The 23,849-nt window shown below is 40.3% G+C and overlaps 2 protein-coding genes across 2 annotated transcripts; both read left to right on the plus strand.

The window, feature by feature from the left end:
* The first annotated feature begins 3,657 nt into the window (after nt 1–3,657).
* On the plus strand, nt 3,658–14,658 carry thumpd3 (THUMP domain containing 3). Its single transcript, XM_004544825.2, has 10 exons — nt 3,658–3,758; nt 4,102–4,427; nt 4,525–4,602; nt 4,685–5,110; nt 5,675–5,805; nt 9,251–9,320; nt 9,777–9,892; nt 9,982–10,086; nt 10,324–10,447; nt 14,176–14,658. The coding sequence occupies exons 2-10, from the start codon at nt 4,182–4,184 to the stop codon at nt 14,365–14,367; spliced, it is 1,488 nt and encodes a 495-aa protein (XP_004544882.1). The 5' UTR covers nt 3,658–3,758; nt 4,102–4,181; the 3' UTR covers nt 14,368–14,658.
* A 977-nt stretch (nt 14,659–15,635) lies between these two features.
* On the plus strand, nt 15,636–23,175 carry LOC101482090 (prostacyclin synthase). Its single transcript, XM_004544824.4, has 10 exons — nt 15,636–15,859; nt 16,411–16,534; nt 16,796–16,971; nt 17,432–17,575; nt 17,942–18,069; nt 19,095–19,276; nt 20,873–21,029; nt 22,088–22,269; nt 22,650–22,801; nt 22,934–23,175. The coding sequence occupies exons 1-10, from the start codon at nt 15,801–15,803 to the stop codon at nt 23,082–23,084; spliced, it is 1,455 nt and encodes a 484-aa protein (XP_004544881.3). The 5' UTR covers nt 15,636–15,800; the 3' UTR covers nt 23,085–23,175.
* Nucleotides 23,176–23,849: the final 674 nt, after the last annotated feature.

Raw genomic sequence — 23,849 nt, forward strand, 5'->3', positions numbered from 1 at the left:
AACAGGTGTTTTGTAAATGTTGGGACAGTAATATCGTCAAGCTGTTCCCTCAGACATAAAATCAAATACTTCTCCTTGCAGTTATGTGCTTTGCAAAGATTGGTGAAAATGTCCTTGTTGATATTGGTCAGCCTTTTTGGAGATAGATCCAAATCCCTCTCGTCAATCTGAGGCCAGATTTTTTCAAGCAGGCGATCGCTGATAGAGTCGGAGTTGTGGCACCGTGTGAAGTCCTTGTATTTAGACGAGGCTTTGCCTGCGGCCTCTGAAACTACCAACTGAATAACTTTATAAACACAAATCTTTTCTTCAGACAGATAATCAGATGCCAGAGTGACATCATAAGAACCAAAATCTGAATCAGACTTATGGACTGACCCATGTAGTTTTTTCTTCACAGGCTTTTCCAGGGGGGAAGCTTCTATGTTGTCCAAGTCTTTTGAGTAGTTTTTCTTCAAAAAGCTCTTCTTCGGTTCCACTGTGGCTGCGGTGAGGGTTTGAGGAAGAAACATCTGGGACGACACAGACGCTTCTTCCTCAGATGAATCACTAAAACCAATAAAAACATTTAGATATATGTTAGGTGGCGTTGGTGCACGATGCAGTGATATCCACTTTTCTTTGACGTTGAACCTTCAAAGGTTTGGGGGCGGGGTTTAAGCTAATAGGGCTTCGGAGCGTGATGTCACGGGGGTGGGCGTGGAAAGGATTTTGGCCCGATTCACCATTTTGGGGGTCTAAGCTAGGAGCGATAGCATAGCCATGGTTCGTATTTGCTGTGTGCTCGGCTGCAATGTTCGATCTTACGACCGGCACGGGAATAAGGTTGGATTGTCTTTTTATGCTTTCCCAACCTGGAAGCGACATGAGGCAGCTCGTGTATCGATGTTACCAAACGAAGGCGTCTAGCCTGGATAGCAGCTGTGAGATGAGCTGACGTGCAGCTCTCTTCCATCTCCAAATATCTGTTGGTGCTCCAGACATTTTCATTCCGGTAAGTTCTAAATATGTTCATATCTCTCTTTATAGCCTATTAGTTTCATTTTCGATGCGCTCTGAGCTCATAGCAAATTAGAACAAACATCCTACTGAGTGATTTTGCAGAACTACCGTCTATTTATAGAGTTGCTAATTATTTGGCATTATTGCAGCAAACCAGCCGATGAAATGGATGAAACATCATGACTGGTTTCCAGCGCTACACGAGGGACCTGCTTCAAACAAACCACCATGCCAATCAGATTACTTCTTCCATGTGAGGGTGAAGAGGTGACCCTTCTGGATAAGATGGTGAAGGTTTGCTGCGTTTGGTGAACAGTGTGATAATAAAACCAGAGAAGAATGAAACCTGCTCCTGTTAAATGTTCTTAAGTCTTGTGCTGTTATTTTTTCAAAAGATACAGTAAATAAAGTAATGTTAGTAGTGGGTGATATCATATAAACACTCATGATTTGGTGTAAACATTTTGTCATTTGTAAACTGTAAATGACATGGATTCTACACTGTTACTGATGTGATGTTCTATAAAGTGGTTTTAATAAAAAAAAAAAAAAAAAAAGGCAAAATAATTTAGTTTCTTTATTCAACTTTTGAACAGTGGGACTCAGTCAGTACATATTCAGTAAATGCAAATTATTTACACAGCAGTGCACTACAGGCATACATCTAGACCCCTAGATAAAACATGATGGCATTATAGTAGTGACAACTCCTCCACAGTAGCAGGTGGGGTTTTTCTTTTTTGAGGACGGCTCCTTTTACCTGTCACTACAGATGGTCTGTGTATGTTTTGATCAAGAGCCTTTTTTTGGGCAGCTGAAGAGAAGTCGTCTATCTTATGGCCAACCTCTGGGTGTATCTTGGTATTATTACCAGGCAAAACCCAGTATGCAGGTTCATCTGTAACAGTCCTTGTGCCACGGATCAACACTGTTCCGTCTACTTTAGACAGAAGAGCAGCGACGTGGGTGCAGGTCTCTGCGACTCCGGCCATACAGGTGCAGCGGGCGGCTTCAACCTTCCCTGTGATGCTCACAGTGACCCATGGCTGCAATGCTGGTTCATTCAGTCTTAGAGTGCAGCACCTGAAACACACACAGACAAAGTTCATTTAAAGACAAGAACTATGAGCCAAGGCCGACACAAATGTGTTTAATCTACTTTATCATAAATGTAACAAAGTGTCAAGAAAGTTAGCACATACATGTAATTTTTCATTTCTTTATGTGTCCATCTATAGAACGCTGCATGTTATAGTCTAAATCTGTCTGTTCTGTCAGAAACCTGCCTGCAGAAAATGAACCTAAAGTATGTAATGCAAGGATGTCATCACTTTAGAGATGGAGAAAGCATAAAGTGACAATTATGAATCACTTAATATGTTAAGGAGATTCTGCAGGTCATTAATCAAAGTATAAAACTAAAATAAAATGTATTTTTAGTGACACAAGATACAAATATGGAAGCAAGATGTATAATTAGAATTATTTATAATAAACATTAATAAATCATTGCAATTTCTTTAACCATAGAGAATAACTAAATCCTTCAGGACAGTGTCTCATCAATGCACTGAACTCACTATGTTATCCACCTAACAGTCTCCACATGTTCTCACTGTAATTTCCCCTCATGAATGAATTTATGCTGCAGTAATCTGAATGTTTGCAGGGAAATCAAACGCATTTCACTCGCTGTACTCGAGCTGACTTACCTTTGATTGAATGACGACTTGTACGCGCTGACTCCACAGATAAGGTATGAAATATATCAGGCTACGTCAATAGCGGTTGGTCTTCAGGGTTTCTACTCCACGGCCGTATTTCATACGGGTCCACATTTCCAATGCACGCTATTTTCTGCAAGTACCGCCGCTTCGCCTCTGGACGCAATCGGTCTCTATACAGTCCATTCTCTTTTAAGCTGCTTTTAAGCATCTTGTAATCGTCGTTCCAACACAGTGTGTTTGATTTGATTCGTAGCCCCGAAAATGCCGCCGCGCTCCCACAATGCATTGCGGCGTGACGTCAACTCCGAAGCCCTATACAAGATGATGATTATACCGCCCAGGATGTCATAATTTGTCCAAGTATTAACAAGACCTTTAACAATCAACAATCTAAGAGGCTCTCCGTGGGTCAACTCTTTTTTTTCTTTTTTTCTGTTCACATATATGGACACCCAAATTACAATTCTCTTGGCACCCCGTAGGCGACTAGTTATATGAAAGGAACAGAAATATGTGAAATGTGTTAAATATTTAATCGATTTGCTCATTTATGTGGTTCACCAAACGCATTACAATTTTACTTTGAATGCGTACAGTCTCTGTTTCCGGTTTGCATCGCGTTTGTGTTTAAACTTTGACGTACAGGGGACAAGCGGGTGCTTCTATGCCCTGAATTATATTGTACGTTTTTGTCAAAATCCTATACGATTTCTATTATAATATTTCCAAAGCATTGTTCCTGATGATTTTTTTTCAAGTTGCACATCATTTTTTTGTTAACGTTTTGTATGTATCTAAATGTTAATTTCGAAAAAAATAAATGTGTTGCTGACTTGAAGTGACTTCATTCTTTTTTCTTTCTTTTTTTTGTTTTTTACTTCATTCTTAACCCAGTGTGGGGTTTCTGAGATTCAACCCAGGTCTAATAGCTCAAGATATGCTTTTATTTTGAAGAATGTAGACCGGAAAAAAGTGAAGCTGTTGCTGTTGTCGAGCGGAAGCAGCATGTTGTTACCTCGTGTGTGACAGGTTGGTCTTAATACATTTAGCAAACATAATACAACTTAGTCTTAAAAGGTTTTTGTGTTCAGACGGTGGGCTTGATGCATAAATACATATTTATATGGGTTAGCAGTTAAAAATAAAAGCGTGTCAGCGGCTAACGCTTCGTGGCTTTGCACGCGAAACCAACTTTTAGTCATTTAAAGCTAGCGTTAGCCAGCTAACTGAAAGCTTTATTTCCCGAGAAGTAACAATAAAGGTCTTTGCTTACAGTGGTTAGGCACACAGACATTCATGCTAATTTAATGCCACTCACTATTTAAAAGACGTTTAAATAGTATAATGCTTCGTCACATATGTCTCCATCCAGGTGAGCTGCAGTGCTTGATATTGATTGTCACAGACACAAGTATATCCGTGTCTATTGAAGATTGGGCCTCATATTAAAATATGTCCTGCGAAGAAGATGGACCTTCAGAGCAGGGCCCCAATTCCGTGGGACCATGCACCTCTTCTTCCTCAGAGACGGATGCCAAAAGTGGAGACGTGATTACTGTGACCATCGGGGCGACTGTGCCCACAGGTTTTGAACACACTGCTGCAGAGGAGGTCAAGGAGAAAATTGGGGTGGAGGCACGAATTAGCAAAGATCGCGGTCGCATATACTTTCCTATAACTACTGACAAGCTTTTCCAGGTAAAAATGTTGCCATGTTGGGTTTTTATGTCTGCTTTTTTCAAGCTTACCAATATAAAATCATTGTGTCTGATTAACTTGGCGTTCCCTGCTGTAGGTTCATCTTCTGAGGTCTGTAGACAACCTGTTTGTTGTCGTTGAGGAATATGATCATTACCAGTTTAAACAATCCAAGGTAAACCAGGCCCGTCTTTATTCTCGATGCTGATGTTAGGTGCATGTCATTGTCAGGATAACAAACACACTGGCTTCTACAGGAGGAGACATTGATGGAGCTGCAGCAGCTCGCCTCCAAACTCCCCTGGACTAATGCCCTTGAGGTTTGGAAACTAAATGGAACACTTAAAAAGAAGAAAGGCCACCGAAAAGGAGGCAGCACCACCAAAGTGAAACCTAGCAGGAACACAGCTGATGTAGCTGCTGCTGACACTGAGCAGCAGCTACATCAGGTGGTGTCTGCTGCTGAAAGCCATTTGGAGGCGGATAGCGCAGCTGACGCTGAGCCCTGCGAACAGGACTCGCAAGAGGCAGCGCCTGAGGCCAGAGTCATCAAGTTTCGCGTGACATGTAACAGGGCCGGTGACAAACACAGCTTTTCCTCTAATGAGGCAGCTCGAGACTTTGGGGGAGCTGTGCAAGAATTCTTCCAGTGGAAAGCAGACATGACAAAGTTTGACATAGAGGTAGGCACGCTTCAGCATTGATAGATGCAAAGTAAACACCATCACATTATATCACACAAAAAAAGAGTGAATATTGCGAGGCATATTAGGGAGTAACAAAGTAATTAACACTTTCTATTAAGGTAAAGTGTTTATATCATGTGACAAGATGAGAAAAATGCTTTAGCACCTTAAAGATTAAAATATTGGAGATGGTGTGTACATTTTGCAAATCAGTGTTCAATCCCCCCCCACACACCACCACCAAGAAAAACACCTGTCACACTGTGGTGAAAATCACATCTATTAATCTACTACTTTATTACACTCTCCACCACCTCTTGCCAGCTTTTTAGTTTGCTTTTATTTATATCAAACATTCTACTAACTGTTATTTTCAATTTTTAACGACCTGCAGATCTGTTTCTCTTAATTTAGTCCATATGACAAAGTAAAACATGTCAGTTACAGAACTTTGCAATTAATTAATTTTAATCCGTTAAATAATTTCAGCACACTCACAATGATATAATATAACATATAAAAGTGCTCCAGGACACATTAGTAATCTTTCTCTCCTTATAGGTCTTACTCAACATACACAATGAGGAGATGGTGATTGGTATTGCACTAACTGAAGAGAGCCTTCATAGGAGAAACATCAGTCACTTTGGACCCACCACCCTGCGGTCCACTTTGTGCTACGGCATGCTGAGGTAAGTCTTCTAACAACAATTGCACTGTTTGAGTCCAAGAGTTGATGGGATGTGATTTCCAATAATTTATGTCACATAATGTTTTCTTGACATACTTGCTTTGAAGTGGACATGAAACACTACATGTACAAAGGCTAATTTACACCATGATGGCCTACTCTTAAAAAAAAAAAAACAAAAAAAAAACCTCATAGTTTTAACTCTGTCTGTGAAGCTGGACTTAATACATAAATGTTTAAAAGTTTTTGGAGCATGTTAAGCACCGTCTTGTGCCAGGACAGAACATGATGTCACTGGGTTTTTTGGTTGGTTGTTTGCTGCTAATAAGCTTTCATTAGTTTATGTTCGCTAACTTTTGACAGAACTGACAACTCAGTGGAAACTCGTAAGGACACTAAAACTAAAAAGCAGTTTAAGAGGGTCAGTTGTGTCCTGCCCCTGGCTGCAACAGTGAGTTTTACGTTAGGATATTCTGTCCACTTTTACTCTGTCTTAGCAGTAAAAGGCTCTACTAGCTCAAATGAAAATCCACCTGTCAGCCATAATGTTCGGGTTTGTAGAGAAAAGCCCATTTCAGTGAGTTGCACTGGTGGTTCACCGGACCAACAAGTTGGAGTCCAACAGTGTTCGCTGTCCACAAGATGTTATCAGCACCATTTTATGCAATAAAATAGTCTTTCTTTTCCCAGGCACTCCCAAACAGCTTAGAACATAAGCAGCTACTACATCTGCATCACACCACAGACATAACTAAGCTTCTTATTGAAGCATGATTAGGAATCCTGATATCTATTAGCCTGTTTATAGAAGTCTCCTTCACATAGAGTTGGACTTCACTTTTTCTTACTTCTAGTATGATGACAGTGACAATAGTGTGAGATAAGAATTTCTAAAAAAAAATGAAACCACATTAACCTGTTTTTCCTGCCAAGATGCTGATAACAAACCTAGTTATGTTTGCCAATGGACTGAGAACTCGAAAGTGCTTTTGTGCAACGTGCCTCATTCACCTGATCAAGTACTTGATTTACTTTTTCTTTCATAAGTGCTTTTTGTGTAACATTCACACTGTGATGATCGCTCTGATGGAGCAAATTGGGGTTGAGTATCTTGCCCAAAGATATTTGGCATGTACACTGTAGCAGCCAGGAATCGAACCACAAACCTTCGGATTAGTAGATGACCTGCTCTACCTCTACCTGAGCTGAGGTGGTGCGATGTTCATGTAGTAAACTGTTTGGGTGTGACTGATTTATTGCATATAATCAGTCTGATCACATCTTACAGACAGCAGCAGATTCATTTATTGCTACAGAGACAGAGTGAACGTTGACAGAATATCCTTTTTTTGTCTCATTGTTTTCCAGTTAATTATCAGTTCTGTCACTAGTTAGCTAAAATAAACTAATGTAGGTCTGTTGGCAGCAACTGACCAACCAACCAATGACCCTAGTGATGTCAAGTTCTGTACTGGCACAAGATGGCGCTGCACATTGTCTAAAAGCTTTAACTTTTAAACTCTTGTTTTTTAAATCCAGCTTCACGGATAGACTTTGTTCGTTTTGTTGTTGTTAACCTGTCAGGCAACCAGAATTATGATCTGAATGCTCTGTTGTGCCAAGCACACCTGCTCTTCCAAGACGAGCTGTATACATTCTGTCTGTCTGTTGTTCATGTTTTTATTTTGCTTGCTTGTTTATTCACTTTCCTTATTATTATTTCTATTATCATATTTTTTCTATTTATTTCAACTACGTCAAAACTGAGAGATGGGAAAAATGTTTAGTCTGTTTGCCTGCAGCCTTTTAATTTCTTTATTTTGCAGATGTGTAGTAAACAGTGGTGCACGTTCACTGTTTGGCATAGTGTCCGATTCCAGTTTCATAGATATGACTGAGGCTCCAAAATCTTTCTGTTAAAAAGTGATGATTGTTGTGTTGATACTAATGAGGTTAGTGAAGGACTCCGACAGGTGGGTGGTGAGGCAGTCATTCTTGGCACCCTGTTGAAATGCAGGCATGTCCAACCATACTCTATTATACTAAGAGGAATTCCTCTGTGTTGCGATGTGTCTCCTAGTCACACGTCAGCCTTTATTTGAACGTGTAACAAAACACAATGAACTGTCCTTCTAACTCACATTTTCCTTAAAGATAAGAATGAGAGACAATAGATTCTAAATTCTTAAGCCTTTGAAACAGAGACGGTGATATTCACTTGAATATTTGGACTTCTCTTTGCATACATTTACAATTGTGTGGTTTGGACGTCATCAGCATGTTGGTGACTCTTCTATTGCCAGTTAAATAAAGCATGCACACATAACATAATAATATTTGGATAAATGAATTTCAAACTGTGAACATTTACACTTCAAGTTGGGAAAAACTTGTGGTCTGGTGGCTGCTTTCACACATAAAATTATGCACATTTTAATTTCTGTTGTAAGGTTAGGTTATTGATGGTGGTTGCCATCATCGCCTCACAGCAAGATAGTCCTGGTTTTGAAACCACCGGCTACCATCCTCCACGTGGAGTCTTTCTCTCCAGCCCTGTGGTAGATTGATGACCTGTACAGGGTGTACATCCCCTCCATGACAGCTTTGATCCAGCCCAACCGTGACCCTGAAATGGATGGGGGGGGGGAGGAAAGAATTAATAACCACTGATCACTGTATACATAAAATAGGAAGTCTGGCAAAGCAAAATAATCTGCAAATGGCACAGTGGTATGTTATAACAAGAGCTTGTTTGTTCTTATCCCTGTGTTTTAATCCCACATTACCACCATAAAAGCACATTAGCACGTGAAATTCACAGGAATTCCTTCCTAATTTGGGAAAAGGTGAAAATCTGAGAAGCACAGGAATGTAGGGTTAGATTAGTTGTTTTGAAGGTGGGATTACATGAACACTGAACGATTTCTTTAAATATTTATCCATCATTGCTCTCGGTCCCTTTGGAAAGTATCTTGACAGTGTGTATAAAACCTTTATAACACATCACATTTCAACTGTACAAAATAATTTCTGTCAGGTTGTCCCACAGAATCAGAAAACATTGTTTATTGCAAAGCAGTGGAAATTTGTCTTGAACTTTGCTTTCAGTGTATAAAAATAAAACAAATAAGACAGCACACAGCAAGATTAAAACATCGGTTTGAAAAGGAAAATTTATAAAATTCCATTATGAGCTGTTAATAATATTATTAGCAGTTAAGATGAATGATTTCTTGGCCGTTTGGGTCCTGGATGCAGGGACCCTGTAGCAGCAGGCTGATGGAAGGAGTTAAATGAGTAGTTGTATGTGCTGACTTTATGTCTGACTGCTGAGTTGGAGCATCTGAAGCGTGTAATATTGTTACAAAAGAAGCATATGAGAGGTAAATGTGATATAAGATGAAATGCTTATGAAATACGTTGTTCGTTTCCTTGTCTGTTGACAGGCTGTGTAAACCTCAGGCATCCGATGTAATACTTGACCCTATGTGTGGGACTGGAGCTATACCACTGGAGGTGAGACACAGCTTATCGTGACCCTGATAATGACCTTCAACTACATCAGTTTTTATAAGAAAGAGTAGATAATTTTGCACTACATAGTGAAAAGTGTACAAGTCAGTGCTTCCACACAGTTAGATCAATTCTCGTGGGTACCCATAAAAGAACTGACTTGATTAAGAAACTATAGATTGCACACTTCAAATATTGTTTTTGTTTTCTGAGTCAAGTGATTTGAGCCTGCAGCAGTCTGTAACTTATCTCTTGTATATTGCCATCCAAGCACCACATTCTGCAACCTTGCTATTACTGCGATATTGATCACACAACCTGGATACTGCTAAAGGTGGAGATTAACAAATATGTCTTCCGGAGACTCTGCGGAAGGCAGAATTATTCAGCGATAGCCTCAAGATCCAAATAACAATAAACCACAGGCCACTAATTGTGTATTGCTTTTCTTCTCTTCAGGGTGCAATTGAATTCAGCAGTTCATTCTACATTGCTGGCGACAACAATGACATGGCAGTTAACCGCACAGTCAACAATATATGTCACATCCAGAAACGCAGGGCCGACAAGGGCAGGTGAGAGTGAACACAGAGAGAATGAGACTGAACGCAGTACATGTGGTTGATGATCCCCATAATGATGTAATCTCTCTGGCTTCAAACAGAATATCTGGATTGCCTATTGACACAGTGCAGTGGGATCTGTGCAGCTTACCAATAAGGACCAGCTCTGTTGATATTATCATCACTGATATGCCATTTGGCAAGAGGTACCATAACCATCAACACTAGAAGATTTGTTTCCTGTATCTAGATTTTGAATGCTATAAGTGTATGTGTGGGGTTTTTTAATGCCTTTGCTGTTCAACACTTAGAATTAGATTGAAATCAGAAATTTAGATCACAGTATAACAAAAATGCACATGGAAGATGAGGCATTAAACCCACTTTAAAGCAACGCACTAAAGTAGCTGTGTGATGGTGGTTTTTTCCTGTTTTCTTAAAAGGATGGGCTCCAAGAAGAAGAACTGGGACCTGTACCCCTTATGTCTCAGGGAAATGGCTCGTGTGTGCAGACCAGGTTCGGGAAAGGCTGTCCTCTTAACCCAGGACAAGAAGTGCTTTGCCAAGGTAGCCATGTTAATGTTGCAGATAATGCATATTTGGGTATATATTCTCATGAAAGTTTCCAAGGAAGTTGAAATCAGTACAGGAGAAAGACAAAAAAAAAAGTCCACAGTGCCACAAGTTTTATCTTGCTTTGAACTTTCCAGTAATTCATGTCAGATGATGTTTCCACATCATATTTCCTTAAATCTTGATACAGACCTTGGTTGCTTGCTTTAAGCTGCTGAATTTACTTGGAAAAAAGTCATTCAGAATGTCTTTAATTTGCATTTTGTGATGTTCCTGCTAACTAGGCTTTTATTTTTTCATTTTTCAATGGTACGGCTATTACAGTCATTTGTGTAAATCACCCCGACACAGAAGTGGCAGACACACCAGCTTAACAAATCACTGTTGTACCTATTTGCTGAATGTAGCTCAGGATCAGTTGCACCCTGAGCAACCTCTGATGCTTTGTCTCTGACGTCAGGCAGGCATGCGTTCGTAGTACTGTAGAACAATACACATAAGTCACATGCTCCACCTGAGGAAGGTTGTCCTGCGTTGCATCTACACCCATTTATTATTTATTGTTTTGCAGTGAGTTTGAGATGGAGGTGTGTCGAGGTTTAGCCAATACGTGGGGTGTTTGTAAATATGTAAGTTGTCGCCATGGTGCAGTTTTAAAATTGATGCTGTCAGATTTTACGCCTTTTCTGTTTTGAAGTTCCCAGCTAGTTGCGCAAGCCTCACAAACTAACCAGAGCCTCTTTTAATCCCATTTTCTTATTGTATTACTTGCTGTCAGATTTCTGAAAGTAAGACAGTACTTGATATTTCTGGTAAAGAGAAGGCCACATTATATTCTGAGTTTGTAAAAATAAGAGGATAAATATTGTACCAAAAACATCATCAACAGGAAATAATCCCCTAAACCTTAACACATTAAACAGTGTATGACCTTCAAACCTGAGGCCACAGCCCACACTGAAACCACAAAGTTACATGTGTGTTTTAGTATGTCCGGTGATGAAATGTGTTATTTTTATTTCATAGTAAAACTCTGTGCGGAAGAGATTTTGAGCCCAGTCTGGTTGGAGAAATATGTTCAGTTTCTCCAGGACTGCTTCAGTTACATTGACTTTTACTTCTTTAATAATATCTCTGATCTGCATAAACTTTACATTTGTCCCAATTATAAATCATGAGTCTCCAAAGCTGTCAGAAATTATCCCAAATATCTTCTTTATGTATGTTGATGTAGATCAATAGGAGGAATTACAGGAACAAGTTAAAAATGAGTAAAAACTTGCTAAACGTAGCTACAAGGACAGTCAGGGAATATGCTCAGTACCAGGTATTTGCTCTGTGTGGAAGGGCGTAAAGTCCCTGATGGGGATGCAGTGCAGTGATCGTGGCCTAATTTGTTGGCTGATGGATTTTTTTTTTTTAACTGAACTATCACAGTGGGTGAAGGTTAATGGCATTTTAACACGTTCTTGCTTCACTATGTTGCCCTAGGGGTGCATCCTCACCATTTTTTCTTATACACTCAACACATCAAAGCCAAAATGTGACGATTCATTATTGTCATTAGGTTTCCTTTTGACTCCGCCTCCTCAGTAGTCATGAGCCTGATCATGAGCCCACAGTGTGCAAGTCGTACTGCTTGGAATGTGTAAAAGAAAAAAAAGATTAAAATGTGATGACAGATTTTAGGAAGAATTCAGCTGTTATCTCCCTTTTGCTGAGACTTTGTTTAGCAACACTGCTGGTGTGTGTGTGTGTGTGTGTGTGTGTGTGTGTGTGTGTGTGTGTGTGTGTGTGTGTGTGTGTGTGTGTGTGTGTGTGTGTGACCCCAACAGAGCATGCACTTGTGTTTTCAGCAGCTAAAATATTTTAGTCTAAAGCTAAAGTGGTGGACTGACTGATCATTATTATAGACCCACACTCAGGGATGGGAATTGATAAGAGTTTAGCGCTTCTGCTTCCCTTGTCGATATCACTCTATATGGATTCTCTCTCTGATTCCTATTCATTTCTCATTGGCTCCACTTGAGAGTCACCACCATCACTAAGCAGCTTATCAAAGACATTACATTTGTGCAAATTAATTACATGCTGTGGGTCAGATGTTTGTTCATGTTGGAGGTATTTCCCCTCTTTTCTGTGATCAGCGTTGGGGTCATTAAATGGTAAATGGCCTGTATTTGTATAGCGCTTTACTCAGTCCCTAAGGACCCCAAAGCGCTTTACACTACATTCAGTCATTCACCCATTCACACATTCACACACTGGTGATGGCAAGGTACATTGTAGCCACAGCTGCCCTGGGGCAGAGGCGACAGAGGCGAGGCTGCCGGACACTGGCGCCACCGGGCCCTCTGACCACCACCAGTAGGTGGTGTTGCCCAAGGACACAACAACTGAGACTGTTGGAGCCGGGGCTCGAACCAGCAACCTTCTGATTACAAGACGAACTGCCGACTCTTGAGCCACAATCGCCCTGTCAAATAAGTAATTATTTCAAATATTATACACAACGCTTTCTTAAAAGTAATGCAGTACGGTACTTAATTATTCCCAAAGGGAGAGGAATTAGTAATACTACTCATTATATTATTTTCACTTTTCTTTATAAAATGACCTGAAACGCATCGTCTCATAATTACCATTTAACAGTATAAACCTGAGTCCCACACACCAACACAAATCTTCAAAGCGATCGCCACGGAGATTCTACTTTAGAAACGTGAACAAGTAGAAATGAAGGCTTCAGCCTGACTGCTCATCGCTACTTTTCTTGAACTTTAGGGTCTGGCTGCTGGGCTGGGGTCAGCATTCACTCATCTTTAACATCACTCTGGGTTCTAGGCTAGCTTAGCGTTTGCGTGCTCACAAAGAGCCAAAGTTTGCAGCACAATGCAGATGGCCTTTTTTTGTCTAAAATGCTGTCGACCTTTTAAGATAAAGTATTATCCACACTGTATCCATATCCACCACTATTTTCCTCCTCCGGCACATGACCGGGATGAATAGGCAGTCAGAATTCCAAGGAACTAAATTACTGGGAACCGGTTCTCGCTTCCTGCACTGCTGACATGCCCTGAAAAAGTTGAATGCAGCGGGGAGAAGGTGTCGGATTTACATTGTAGGGTTGAGTTAAAACAGATGATTTTGCAATGTTTATGTATTGTGTTAACAAATCAACATTGTATGTAACAATAGATTGTTGTTAGTTGTACAGTGTAGTTTAAAAAAATCCTCCTCTCCTAAAATATCACATTTTCAAACCAAGCAGTACTGCAGTGAACTTTTTTTTAACCTAAAAAGGTTTGAAGGGTAACAGGAATTAACCTTTCTAACGCAGTGAATAAAATAGTGTGTGGTAAGTTCCCAGCTTTACTCAATCATAAATGATTAATGCCACCAAACTGGAAAAAGCCAGTTCTGCTTGTTTGTTTCACCACTGCTATCCTTTAGCTGTTTAAAAAAAGGCTCATGTTTTATATGTTTACGCTGCTCTTCAAGTTTAAAGTATTTATGGTCGTTCTACTTAATGAATGATTTTTCCGGTTGAATTTGTCTTGAATTGATGTCTAAATAATCCCTCAGATGTTTAAGTAATGTGGGTTTAACTTTGCTCCGTCACGATAAAAAACCCCCACTTTCATTCACTGTTTGTCTATAATTTACATAAAACAAATGTCTAATTTGTTAGTTTGCCTTCATGGGATTTATGTCGTCTCCAGGCTATATCGAGGATGGGAGGGCTGTGGAGGAAGCTGCACACTGTTTGGGTCAATGTCGGGGGTTTACATGCTGGCGTTTACCTCCTCAAGCGGACCGGGGCGGTGTTTGGCCAAACTCCTGAAGATGTCCATGAGTCACGAGGAATGTGTAACACGCAGGGGGATGAAAAGGAAGACAAGGAGCTCTCCTAAGTGACACCCAGCATTTCAGTTGTGAATTTAAATTGAGCCCAGGTTAAAATGATTTTATTTATATTTAGCAATTGAATACATTTTTTTTTAAACAAGTTCTCCGCTCAAGCATGCCAAGCAATTTTACTTTGTAATTCACCAAGAAGCTGTCATGATCTGCAAGTTTGATGGTTTTTACACTGTTTTCCTAAAGGTTGTTCACCTGTCATATTACTGTTCAGAATCCTGCTGAAGGTTGAGGCTGTACCCCTCAAATTAAATGTGTCCACTAATAAAGGCTCACTCATATTATCACTTGATTTAGTCATTCTTCACACCATTTGCACCAGTTGTCTCAGTCCACTCTTATCCCAAACACAGGACAGGAAAATGTTTTTTACCCCTCAGCTGTAAAAGGCTGATTGCTGTCACTTCACCGATGAGGTGGGTGTTGTGGAAACCTACGTTTGTGAATTTGGGAACAAGGCAACAGGATTTGTAAATTGATACCATAAGTATATCTTATGCGTTTGAATCTCAGTGACCTTGACCTCAAGGTCAAAGTCAGGTCACGTTTCCTGGAAATGTTTTGAATGCATTAATTATAAAAGGAAGTCACCTAGGGTTTTCAAGTTGTTATGGTAAGTGCACCTAGTAAGCGCTCTCGATTGGGGTGTTCACCTTCCTTTCTTTATCTTTCACAGTCAACGTGCTGACGTGAGCACAACACAAGAAGAGACATGATGAAACATTACTTAAAGAAAACAACTGCATGCGTGAGTGACTCAAGGAGAGTTACAGCATTCAGCTACAGTCTGGTTCTTGCTGGCAGATTTCTGTTAACCTCCAAAGAAGTGTGTCAGACTCCAAGAAGCAGGAACTACACACACTCAAGGGATATTCCCGAGGAGGAAAAACAAACCAAGAAAAATGTTTTCAGTTCTTATGTGAACCTTAATTTAAAAAAAGAAGAAGTGAGCCTTAATGGAAACGTCACTTTCAGTGTTAAATTTCATGTGGGCCAAACAGGTTTTGGCACCTGATATGAAGCACTGCTTGCCACTTTTTCCACCTTCCCACACCTCTTACATTTTTCTTTCCATAAGTGAATAAGAAACAAAGCTTGTTCAGGCTTTTAGGGTCACCTTACTTTTTTTTTGTCTTTCTTATTATTTCTTTGGGAGTGTCTGAGAGACGTGCAAAACTTGGTCCTAACGCAAACGAGACGAATGACGTTCGAGTCCCTCGTGTCACTGGGTCACAGTTTAGACAAGAGACTTTTTTTTTTTTCTTTTTGTTGTGATGACGCCATCAAATATACAGTGGATAATGGCATGGGAGTTAACAATGACACTGTTATGACTGGGGTTGAGCAACGGGTTGGTATAAATGCAGTGTGAGGTCTCAGGGTGCTCCAGTGACACTCCGAGCGAGCGCAGACGTAACAACGCGAGATGATCTGGACCATCCTCCTGCTCGTCCTACTCATTTTTATTCTAACAAACAGATGGAGGTAAGTAACTCATTCATCCACATGTTTTGTTTATAAATGAATGACGTGCTGTTGTGAAGTCGTGTTTTCTTTAATATCTGAATTTTAACGCGCAATCCCCGTGAAGTGTTAATAAAACCCGGCTTGAATTATTGGGGATTGATTAGGAGCGAATCTGTTTCTTAGTGGGGCTTTTCCCTGCTCCGGTTTGAGGAATGCTGTTAAGCTGTGTGCTTAAACAACTCTGAGCGTCACACCTCACGGGCTTTTGTTTTGCTTTGGTGAATTACGAGCGACAAAATCTATGATGTAGTTGTGACTTTTCAGCTAATTCCAGTTAATGCTATTTGTGCTTTTCCCCTCCATAGTAGGCTACATTCATGAGCTAAAGATCAGTTTTCGCTACAAATTCAAACGGATGTGGAAGACTAAATAAAAAAGAAAATGATGATAATAAAAAAGATTCCAGTTCACTTTGCTGTGAGGAGGAAATGAGTCAGATATAACTGTTGCAACATGCTTTTGTAAACATTAGATTGAATGCACAATTTCGTTTATTTTATTTCCTTTAGATGCAAGGGGGAACCACCTTTAGACAAAGGAGCTATCCCGTGGTTAGGTCATGCACTTGAATTTGGAAAAGATGCATCCAAGTTCATAAATCGCATGAAGATGAAGCATGGTGACGTTTTCACTGTGAGTTATATTATATTCATTTACATATTCAAGTTTAGATGCATAAGGAGCTGTGATTTTATCCTGATATAAAACGAAAATTTCATAGTTTTGTTTGTTTGTTTTAAATATACTTTTAAGTAATTTTCCATGTAGCGGGATCTTTTTACGTTGGAGTCATTCAGAGCACTTAAGGAGCACTGCCATCTGTTCAGTGCATTTTCTAAAGCATATACAGATGTTTTAAGATCCTTTACTCAGTGTCCGCTTTTGGCGCTCCAGGTGCGAGTTGCTGGCCGCTATGTGACGATGCTCCTGGATCCACACTCCTACGACACAGTCCTGGGTGACTCCGATTCCCTGGACTTCACACGTTACGCGCAGGTGCTGATGGACAGGATCTTCAGACTGCGCCTCCCGTATAGCCAGCAGGCTAAATCAAACGAAATCATGAAAAGGTACTGAAGCAATAACAAAAACCACTTTCTTTAAATTTTCAATTTCATTTTTATGTTATTTGGGAAGTGAGAATCTTCTTGGAAATTCACTGGTTAAGGTTTTATAAGTACTAACACTGAGGATATTCCTGTAGAGCAACAGCACATACTTGGAAATCTATTTTAGGTCTTAGTTTGTTATTGTGCAGAACTAACCGGCATGCACATTTTTTCATTGAAGGGTGGAGAAAATCTTTCAGCGTCATAGGTGGATTTTTGGGCACTGTGCTTCTTCAGTTTGCGTCATCCATTTTTCTAATTACCCTGCCTTTATAAATTAGCTCAATCAATTTTTGTTTTCGTTTTAAAATAATGTTTGCTACAACGATGTTTTTAACAATCAATTATTGTCAGCTGATTTGCAAGACTAACCCTCAGCAGAATGGCGTTTAACCTTTTCTTTAATGGTTTATGTCTACAGGCACTTTGTGGGAATGAACTTGGCCACTCTTAACAGCGCCATGAGCAGAAACCTGCGAGCCTTGATGAAAGCAAAGACGACCCAGAACCAGAAAGACTGGAAAGAGGAGGGACTATTTAACTTCTCTTACAGCTTGTTATTTAGGTATGAAAAAGCCTCATCCACCCACACACGCGCACTAATGCTGTTAACTATGTCAAAAGAAGAATGTCAAAAGCTTCCGACCAAACAGTTTACACACCGATCCATCCTGTGGTCATCTGTTTGTAAACCCAGCAACAAAAATGTAGGATGACCACGCTGTGTCATAAAAATGCGTGTGGGTCACTTTTCCGGTTGAACATTTTTGGCTGATGTGAGTCAAAGGTTGTTTTAAAAATGAAAGCTATGGGGATCTTTACTGTGTCATGGGGACTAAATGGAAAAGTACCATTTATAACTGTGTCATGTGCTGGTTATCTTCTCATCGCCCACACACTCACACGTTTTGTGTTTCTTCTTTCCGTGCAGGGCGGGGTACCTGACGCTGTTTGGAGGAAAGCAGAACAACAACCCCATAGACCCTTTGAGTGTCTACGAGGAGTACAAGAAGTTTGATGGTCTTCTAGTCAAAATGGCAAGGGGCACTCTCAGGCAAGGTAAAGAGATGAACTTCAAAATCAAAGGAGCACTTTTAGTTGATTGGCTGTAGAGGTGCCAGCCTTCCCGTAAGCATAATTAGATGACACTGCAGTAATCTTGCCACTCAAAAATAATTACAAACATTGTTGTAAGCTGTTTCATCTAGGAACTATTTACTGTTTACTGAGCTACACCCACGAGCAAAATAATGGTCCTTTAGTCAAGAGGGAAGCTGTAAATATGTCACAGGTAGACGTACGCTTCCTTCCACAGGCTGTAGTTCTGTAAACATAGCTCCCGCATGTGACTGCGTGCACCAAGGTTTGTGGATTTTGCTTTGGAGTAATTGAGTCATGATTGTGAGATTTTTAAATAAACCTTTATGGCATATTGGGCACCACAAGATGAGTGCTATTTAGTTCCATTATATTCAAGAGAAGGTGCACATCTCAAAATGAAACCTGGATGAAAATCTTCCAGATGGATAAAGAACGTTACTGTCTGGAGAAAAAAAAACATGTAAATTTAGTTTTGGGTAGAGTTTTGTGGTTAACTTTTACTAAATGAACACCAAAAGAAGCATGAAGTCATGAGTCAGATGAGAGTGTTACTTGACGTCACAGTTTACATCATGTCTCGGTTAATGTGGTTTGACATCACCACTGACTGCTCCCATAGATTTGTTTTGTGGTTACCATGGTGGGGATTGCTTACTCACATGCTTACATAGTGTCTAGGAGTTTGTGTTTCTAAAGACTTCGTCATCACATATGCTGCGATGTCACTCCGCTGATAACTTACTTCATTATCACAACACAGAGCCTGTCGCCTCAGGACTTGGCCCTCGTTATTGTGTACAATTCCATCCGTTCCACCCATTACAAAAATAGCAGAAGCAGCCAGTTAAAATATTAGTGCGTACTTTTGTGCACGTATGCAATAGCATATTTTTGTCTGGCATCTTGCCCAGTGACATTTACTGTGACCTCGTCTGTGACCTGGTTCATTCACTCACTTAATGATGTTTATATGTGTGTAACAGAGGAGAAGAAGACAGCTCAGAGTGTTCAAAACAAACTCTGGGAGCTTCTGGCTCCAGCAGGTCTGACTGACGATTCGGGGTCCAGCCCTTGGCTGCATGCCTACAGGCAGTTTCTGCAGGAAGATGGAACCGATGCAGAGATGCAGAACAGGGCTATACTGATGCAACTCTGGGCCACACAGGTGAGTGAGACAACCTAGAAATGTTGACCTGTTTGTACAAACGAGGGCTTTTTTGGTGATTACACTAGAGCTCACTCAAAATTAATTAATTGTGCCCTTTGTGTCCAAAAAAACTTTATTTGGGTGGGACTGAAATACTCTTCTTTGGCACATGAGGGTGCTGTTCACTACAGATTACAAGGATTAAGCACTATGAGACAGATAATGGTACAGAAGCTGAGTGCACTTTTCAGTGCTGTCGCAGTATTAGATATGACTGATTAACTGCTGAGGTTAGTTTTATTCAAGAGTCAGTATGAAAATAATTAGTGCATGTGTTTGTTATCAAGTAGCATGTACATATAAAAAAATAAATTTTCATATTTTTTAAAACAAAAAGTAAAGCTGGGCTAGTGAGCTGATCTTAACTCCTTGAAGCTGGACTTTGACTCAGAGTCTTTCTCACAGCCCCGCTGGAGAGTTTATTTCATGACAGATTTATCATATATGTGTTTTGGCCTATACAATAAGCCGTTTGCTGTTTTATGTCAACCTGTTTTGTTTCTGTTTGATTCATAACACCCATGAACACATTTTCAAATGATTCAAAAAAGAAAAATCAAACACATTTGAAAAATGTGGTCAGGATTTGCTCAACAGTTAATGCAGCAACAACAAATGGTATGTTAAGAAGCCAAAACATCTTAACTTTAAACAGTGGCGTAATTTCCAGGGTGGTGTCATTAATCAGACCCAACTAATATACCCCCTCTAAAATTGAATTATATTGCATAAATAAGCTGTTGATTTTCTTTACTCATTTCAGGAATTACCTATACCTATAATACCTATACCATATTCATCTAGGAATTTGCCCAGATTTCTTTCTTTTTCTAGACAGAGATCTTGACACACACACACCCCCACCCCCCACCCCTTTTGTTCAGCACAAAGTCACGCCAATGACTTTAAATATAAAGAAAATATTTGTGTCTGGGAAAGCTCTTCCACACTTAGGACTGTGATACATGGGCCAGATGTGTCCTGGCGACAAATCTTTTTAAAGGATACACAAGTGCTGTCATCAGAGATGCTTATGTTTGGTAAAGTGATCATTAATAGTCTTATTAGTGTATTTCCAATAAACTAACAGCCAATTTTATGATAATTTATTCACTATGTTATGTTTTCCCCCTAAGATAATAGCACCATAGTTTGCTATAAAACTGAATAGCTTCAGTGTCCTGTCCTTGGAAGCAAGCAGATGGCAGGGGACCTCAGGTTTCCAATGGCTTTCCTTTTTAAGTAAACCATTACTGCACTGTGCCTCTGCCAATAGTGAGACAATCCAGAGAGTGGCTCTTCTCATCCCAGACATTCTTATTTTATTATTTTCCAGCAGTGCAAATTCATTACGTTTTTTGTTTTAATGAAACTTATATTTCAATAAAAATAATGGCTTGTTATCACTTCAACAGAAGGTTGTGTAAGTACTCAGGTTGCCGTGTGATGTTTTTATTTGCCGTTACCAAATAACCACCTGCGCTGTCACTATGCAACGCCAGAGTGAGCGACCTTATCATCATCCTCCTCATCTGAGTCTTTGTTTGTTTCCAGGGTAATGTTGGTCCTGCTGCATTCTGGCTGTTGGGCTTCTTGTTGACAAATCCTGAAGCCCTGATGGCAGTAAAGAGGGAGTTTAGCCAGAACACACAGATGGAAACCACCACAGGGACTCCCCTCATGGACAGTCAAGTGAACACCCCAGTGTTTGGTAAGGGCTTTTCTCCAGCCTGTGTAAACAGTAGGTTTATCATAGTGTCAGGAACATAAACAAGATGTTTGAGTTCCTGTCCCCCTCCCTTTACGTAAACTAGCTGCCCCCACAAAAACAAAAGGTTTGAGCAGCAGGTGGATGGGACTGCTGTGTGATGACCATAATGGGGGCATTAGCTCTTGGCGGCATCATATATGTCCAAAAATAGAGAAAAAAAAACAGTCTTAAAGTGTTTAGAGCAGTCTGACCACTTTTGGCTCACATAGACAGATTTGATTATTTAAATGGTAAATGGTCTGTATTTGTATAGCACTTTACTGAATCAATAGCCATGTTTAATATGAGCATGTACCACTGTGCAGCACACAGAAAAAGAAAATAAATAAAAGCCTCATGTGCCTGCCCACTATTAACAAGCGGCCACCACAGTGGACAGAGCCACATATTTGATATACACAGGATTCTCTTCCTGACATGACCCTCTCAGGGATTTGTCTCCTCCCAGTCTTGAGCCTGAGAGCTTTAAGCATTAGGCCCATGTGTTAACCACTACACCAATGAATGGCACAATAATAGACCCCCTTTAACAGGTGCATCCATCTATTTTCTCTAACTTATTCAATTCAAGGGCAACTAGAGCTGATTTCAGCAGTGAGACGCAGGGTACACCCTGGACAGACCACCAGTTTGTCGCAGGACTAACACAGAGATAAAGACAAAATTTCACACTTGCGCCCATTTTAGAATCACTAGTTAACCTGACATTCATGTCTGTGGACTGTGGGAGGAAGCTGGTATGCCCACAGAGATCCCACAGAGGAAAACAGCAGAGAAAGTAGAACCCAGCAACTTAATGCTGTGAGGCGATGCTGCTAACCATCACACCACAATGGTGTGCTTTTAAGAGCATGACTGCAGTTTGTTAATAGCAAGATGGTAGTAGCAAAAGAAATCATATAAAGTTTAGAAATACTGCAGATACTGACCATTTCTTTAATAATAATAATAATGATAATACATTTTATTTGAAAGCGCCTTTTTCAACCCCCTCTCAGATAGTGCCTTGGAAGAAGCACTGAGACTCACCGCCGGCCCGTTCATTACAAGAGAGGTAGTGCGGGAAAAGACCCTCTGCATGGCCGATGGCCGACGGTACCTGCTGAGAAAAGGAGACAGAGTGTGTTTGTTTCCCTACGTCAGCCCTCAAATGGACCCTGAGATCTACCACGAGCCACAGGTTTGTCTTCCTGTCTTGTTTCCAGTCTCTAATCCATGAAAATCTCCCTGTGCTGCCAACAGGAATAGCAGTAATTATCTTATGGACTCATTGAAGGCAGAGTTAAGTGTAATTAGCACCTGCGGTTGTTTATGTAACATGGAAACAACGCCTACACAAAGCTTACCTTGTGCTACCCAGCGAGAGGTCAAGTCCGGAGCTGTGGGCTACCGAGGGATTAGCAGAGCATGGGAACAGAAAATGAGCTGATGGGTGTGGGAAGGGCATAGCAGGGCATACTTAAGAAATAAATGTCAGACAAATGCCAATGCATTTGAGTGATTATTCTGATATTACTTGCATCTAATAGCTGCTTTGCAAAAACTGTGTTTCCTTTCCAGAAATACAAGTACGATCGCTTTCTGAGAGAAGACGGATCTGTGAAGAAGGATTTTTATAAAGGAGGGAAGCGGCTGAAATATTACACTATGCCATGGGGTGCAGGGACCAATGGCTGTGTAGGAAAGCAGTTTGCCATCAATACCATCAGACAGTGAGTGCCCTAGATTTATTTTTACTCTACAACTTTAGGGTCGTTGAGAGCCTCAAAACGTTCCACGCTAGAGTTTTACATTTCTGCTCCAATACCCTAATTCTGTGTTTTATCTGTGTTTTTCCTCGACAGGTTTGTTTACATGGTGTTGACTGACTATGATTTGGAGCTTTGTGGCCCAAATGCTCAGATGCCAGAAATAAATACCAGCCGTTATGGATTTGGGATGCTACAACCTGAAGGAGACTTGCCTGTCCGATATAAACCTCGAAATACTCACTAGGAAAATGAGCAAGAACAACAATTATATGCACATTTCAACACAAAAACTTTGTTTATATTGTCTCTATGTCCTTTGTAATTTTATATTTTCTTATTTATGTAATAAAGTTTGCATTTTTCTTTGCTATTTATCAATAAATATAAATAATATTGTAATCCTCTGCTGTCAGTCTTCTTTAGAGAGGGTGTTTTGGATGCCCATTCTACACCTACCATTTTATTTTTCAGTAAAACCTCATAAGACACTGAAAATTGCCTTCATTTAGGGGGAGGAAACAGTAAAAACGTGCGCACTCTTTTTTGTCAGCTGCAGAGACTGAGTGTAATGAAGGGACTGCCTGTACTGTAAACAGAGCCAGTCACACATCTGTCACACTAACACACGCCTGCTGTTTGCGAAGTGAAGTTTGGATTTATACGCTGTTTGGAAAGCAATGATCAGTCACTGGCAGGAGATGATAGGTCACAGATTGTAAAGCACTGTGCAGGTCTTCAAAGGACAACAATCTTGTGTGTTATATCACTTATTGCAAATGGAGGCGTGGCCATCTGCCACATCAGTTTGTGGTGAGGGGAGGAAGAGAGCCAGAGAAAAGTAATAACTAATGATGCAGAGTGGTCTATAAACACATAGCGAGTGAGAAAAGGTGAAGCCCCCAACAGCACATGCCTATTACAGCATAACTAAGGGTGATTCCAGGTCACCTGATCCAACCTAACTATATACTCTGTCAAAAATGAAAGTTTAAAGCCTAATCTGGAAAGC

The sequence above is a fragment of the Maylandia zebra genome, linkage group LG5 (genome assembly GCF_041146795.1).
Source record: "Maylandia zebra isolate NMK-2024a linkage group LG5, Mzebra_GT3a, whole genome shotgun sequence".
NCBI lineage: Eukaryota > Metazoa > Chordata > Actinopteri > Cichliformes > Cichlidae > Maylandia > Maylandia zebra.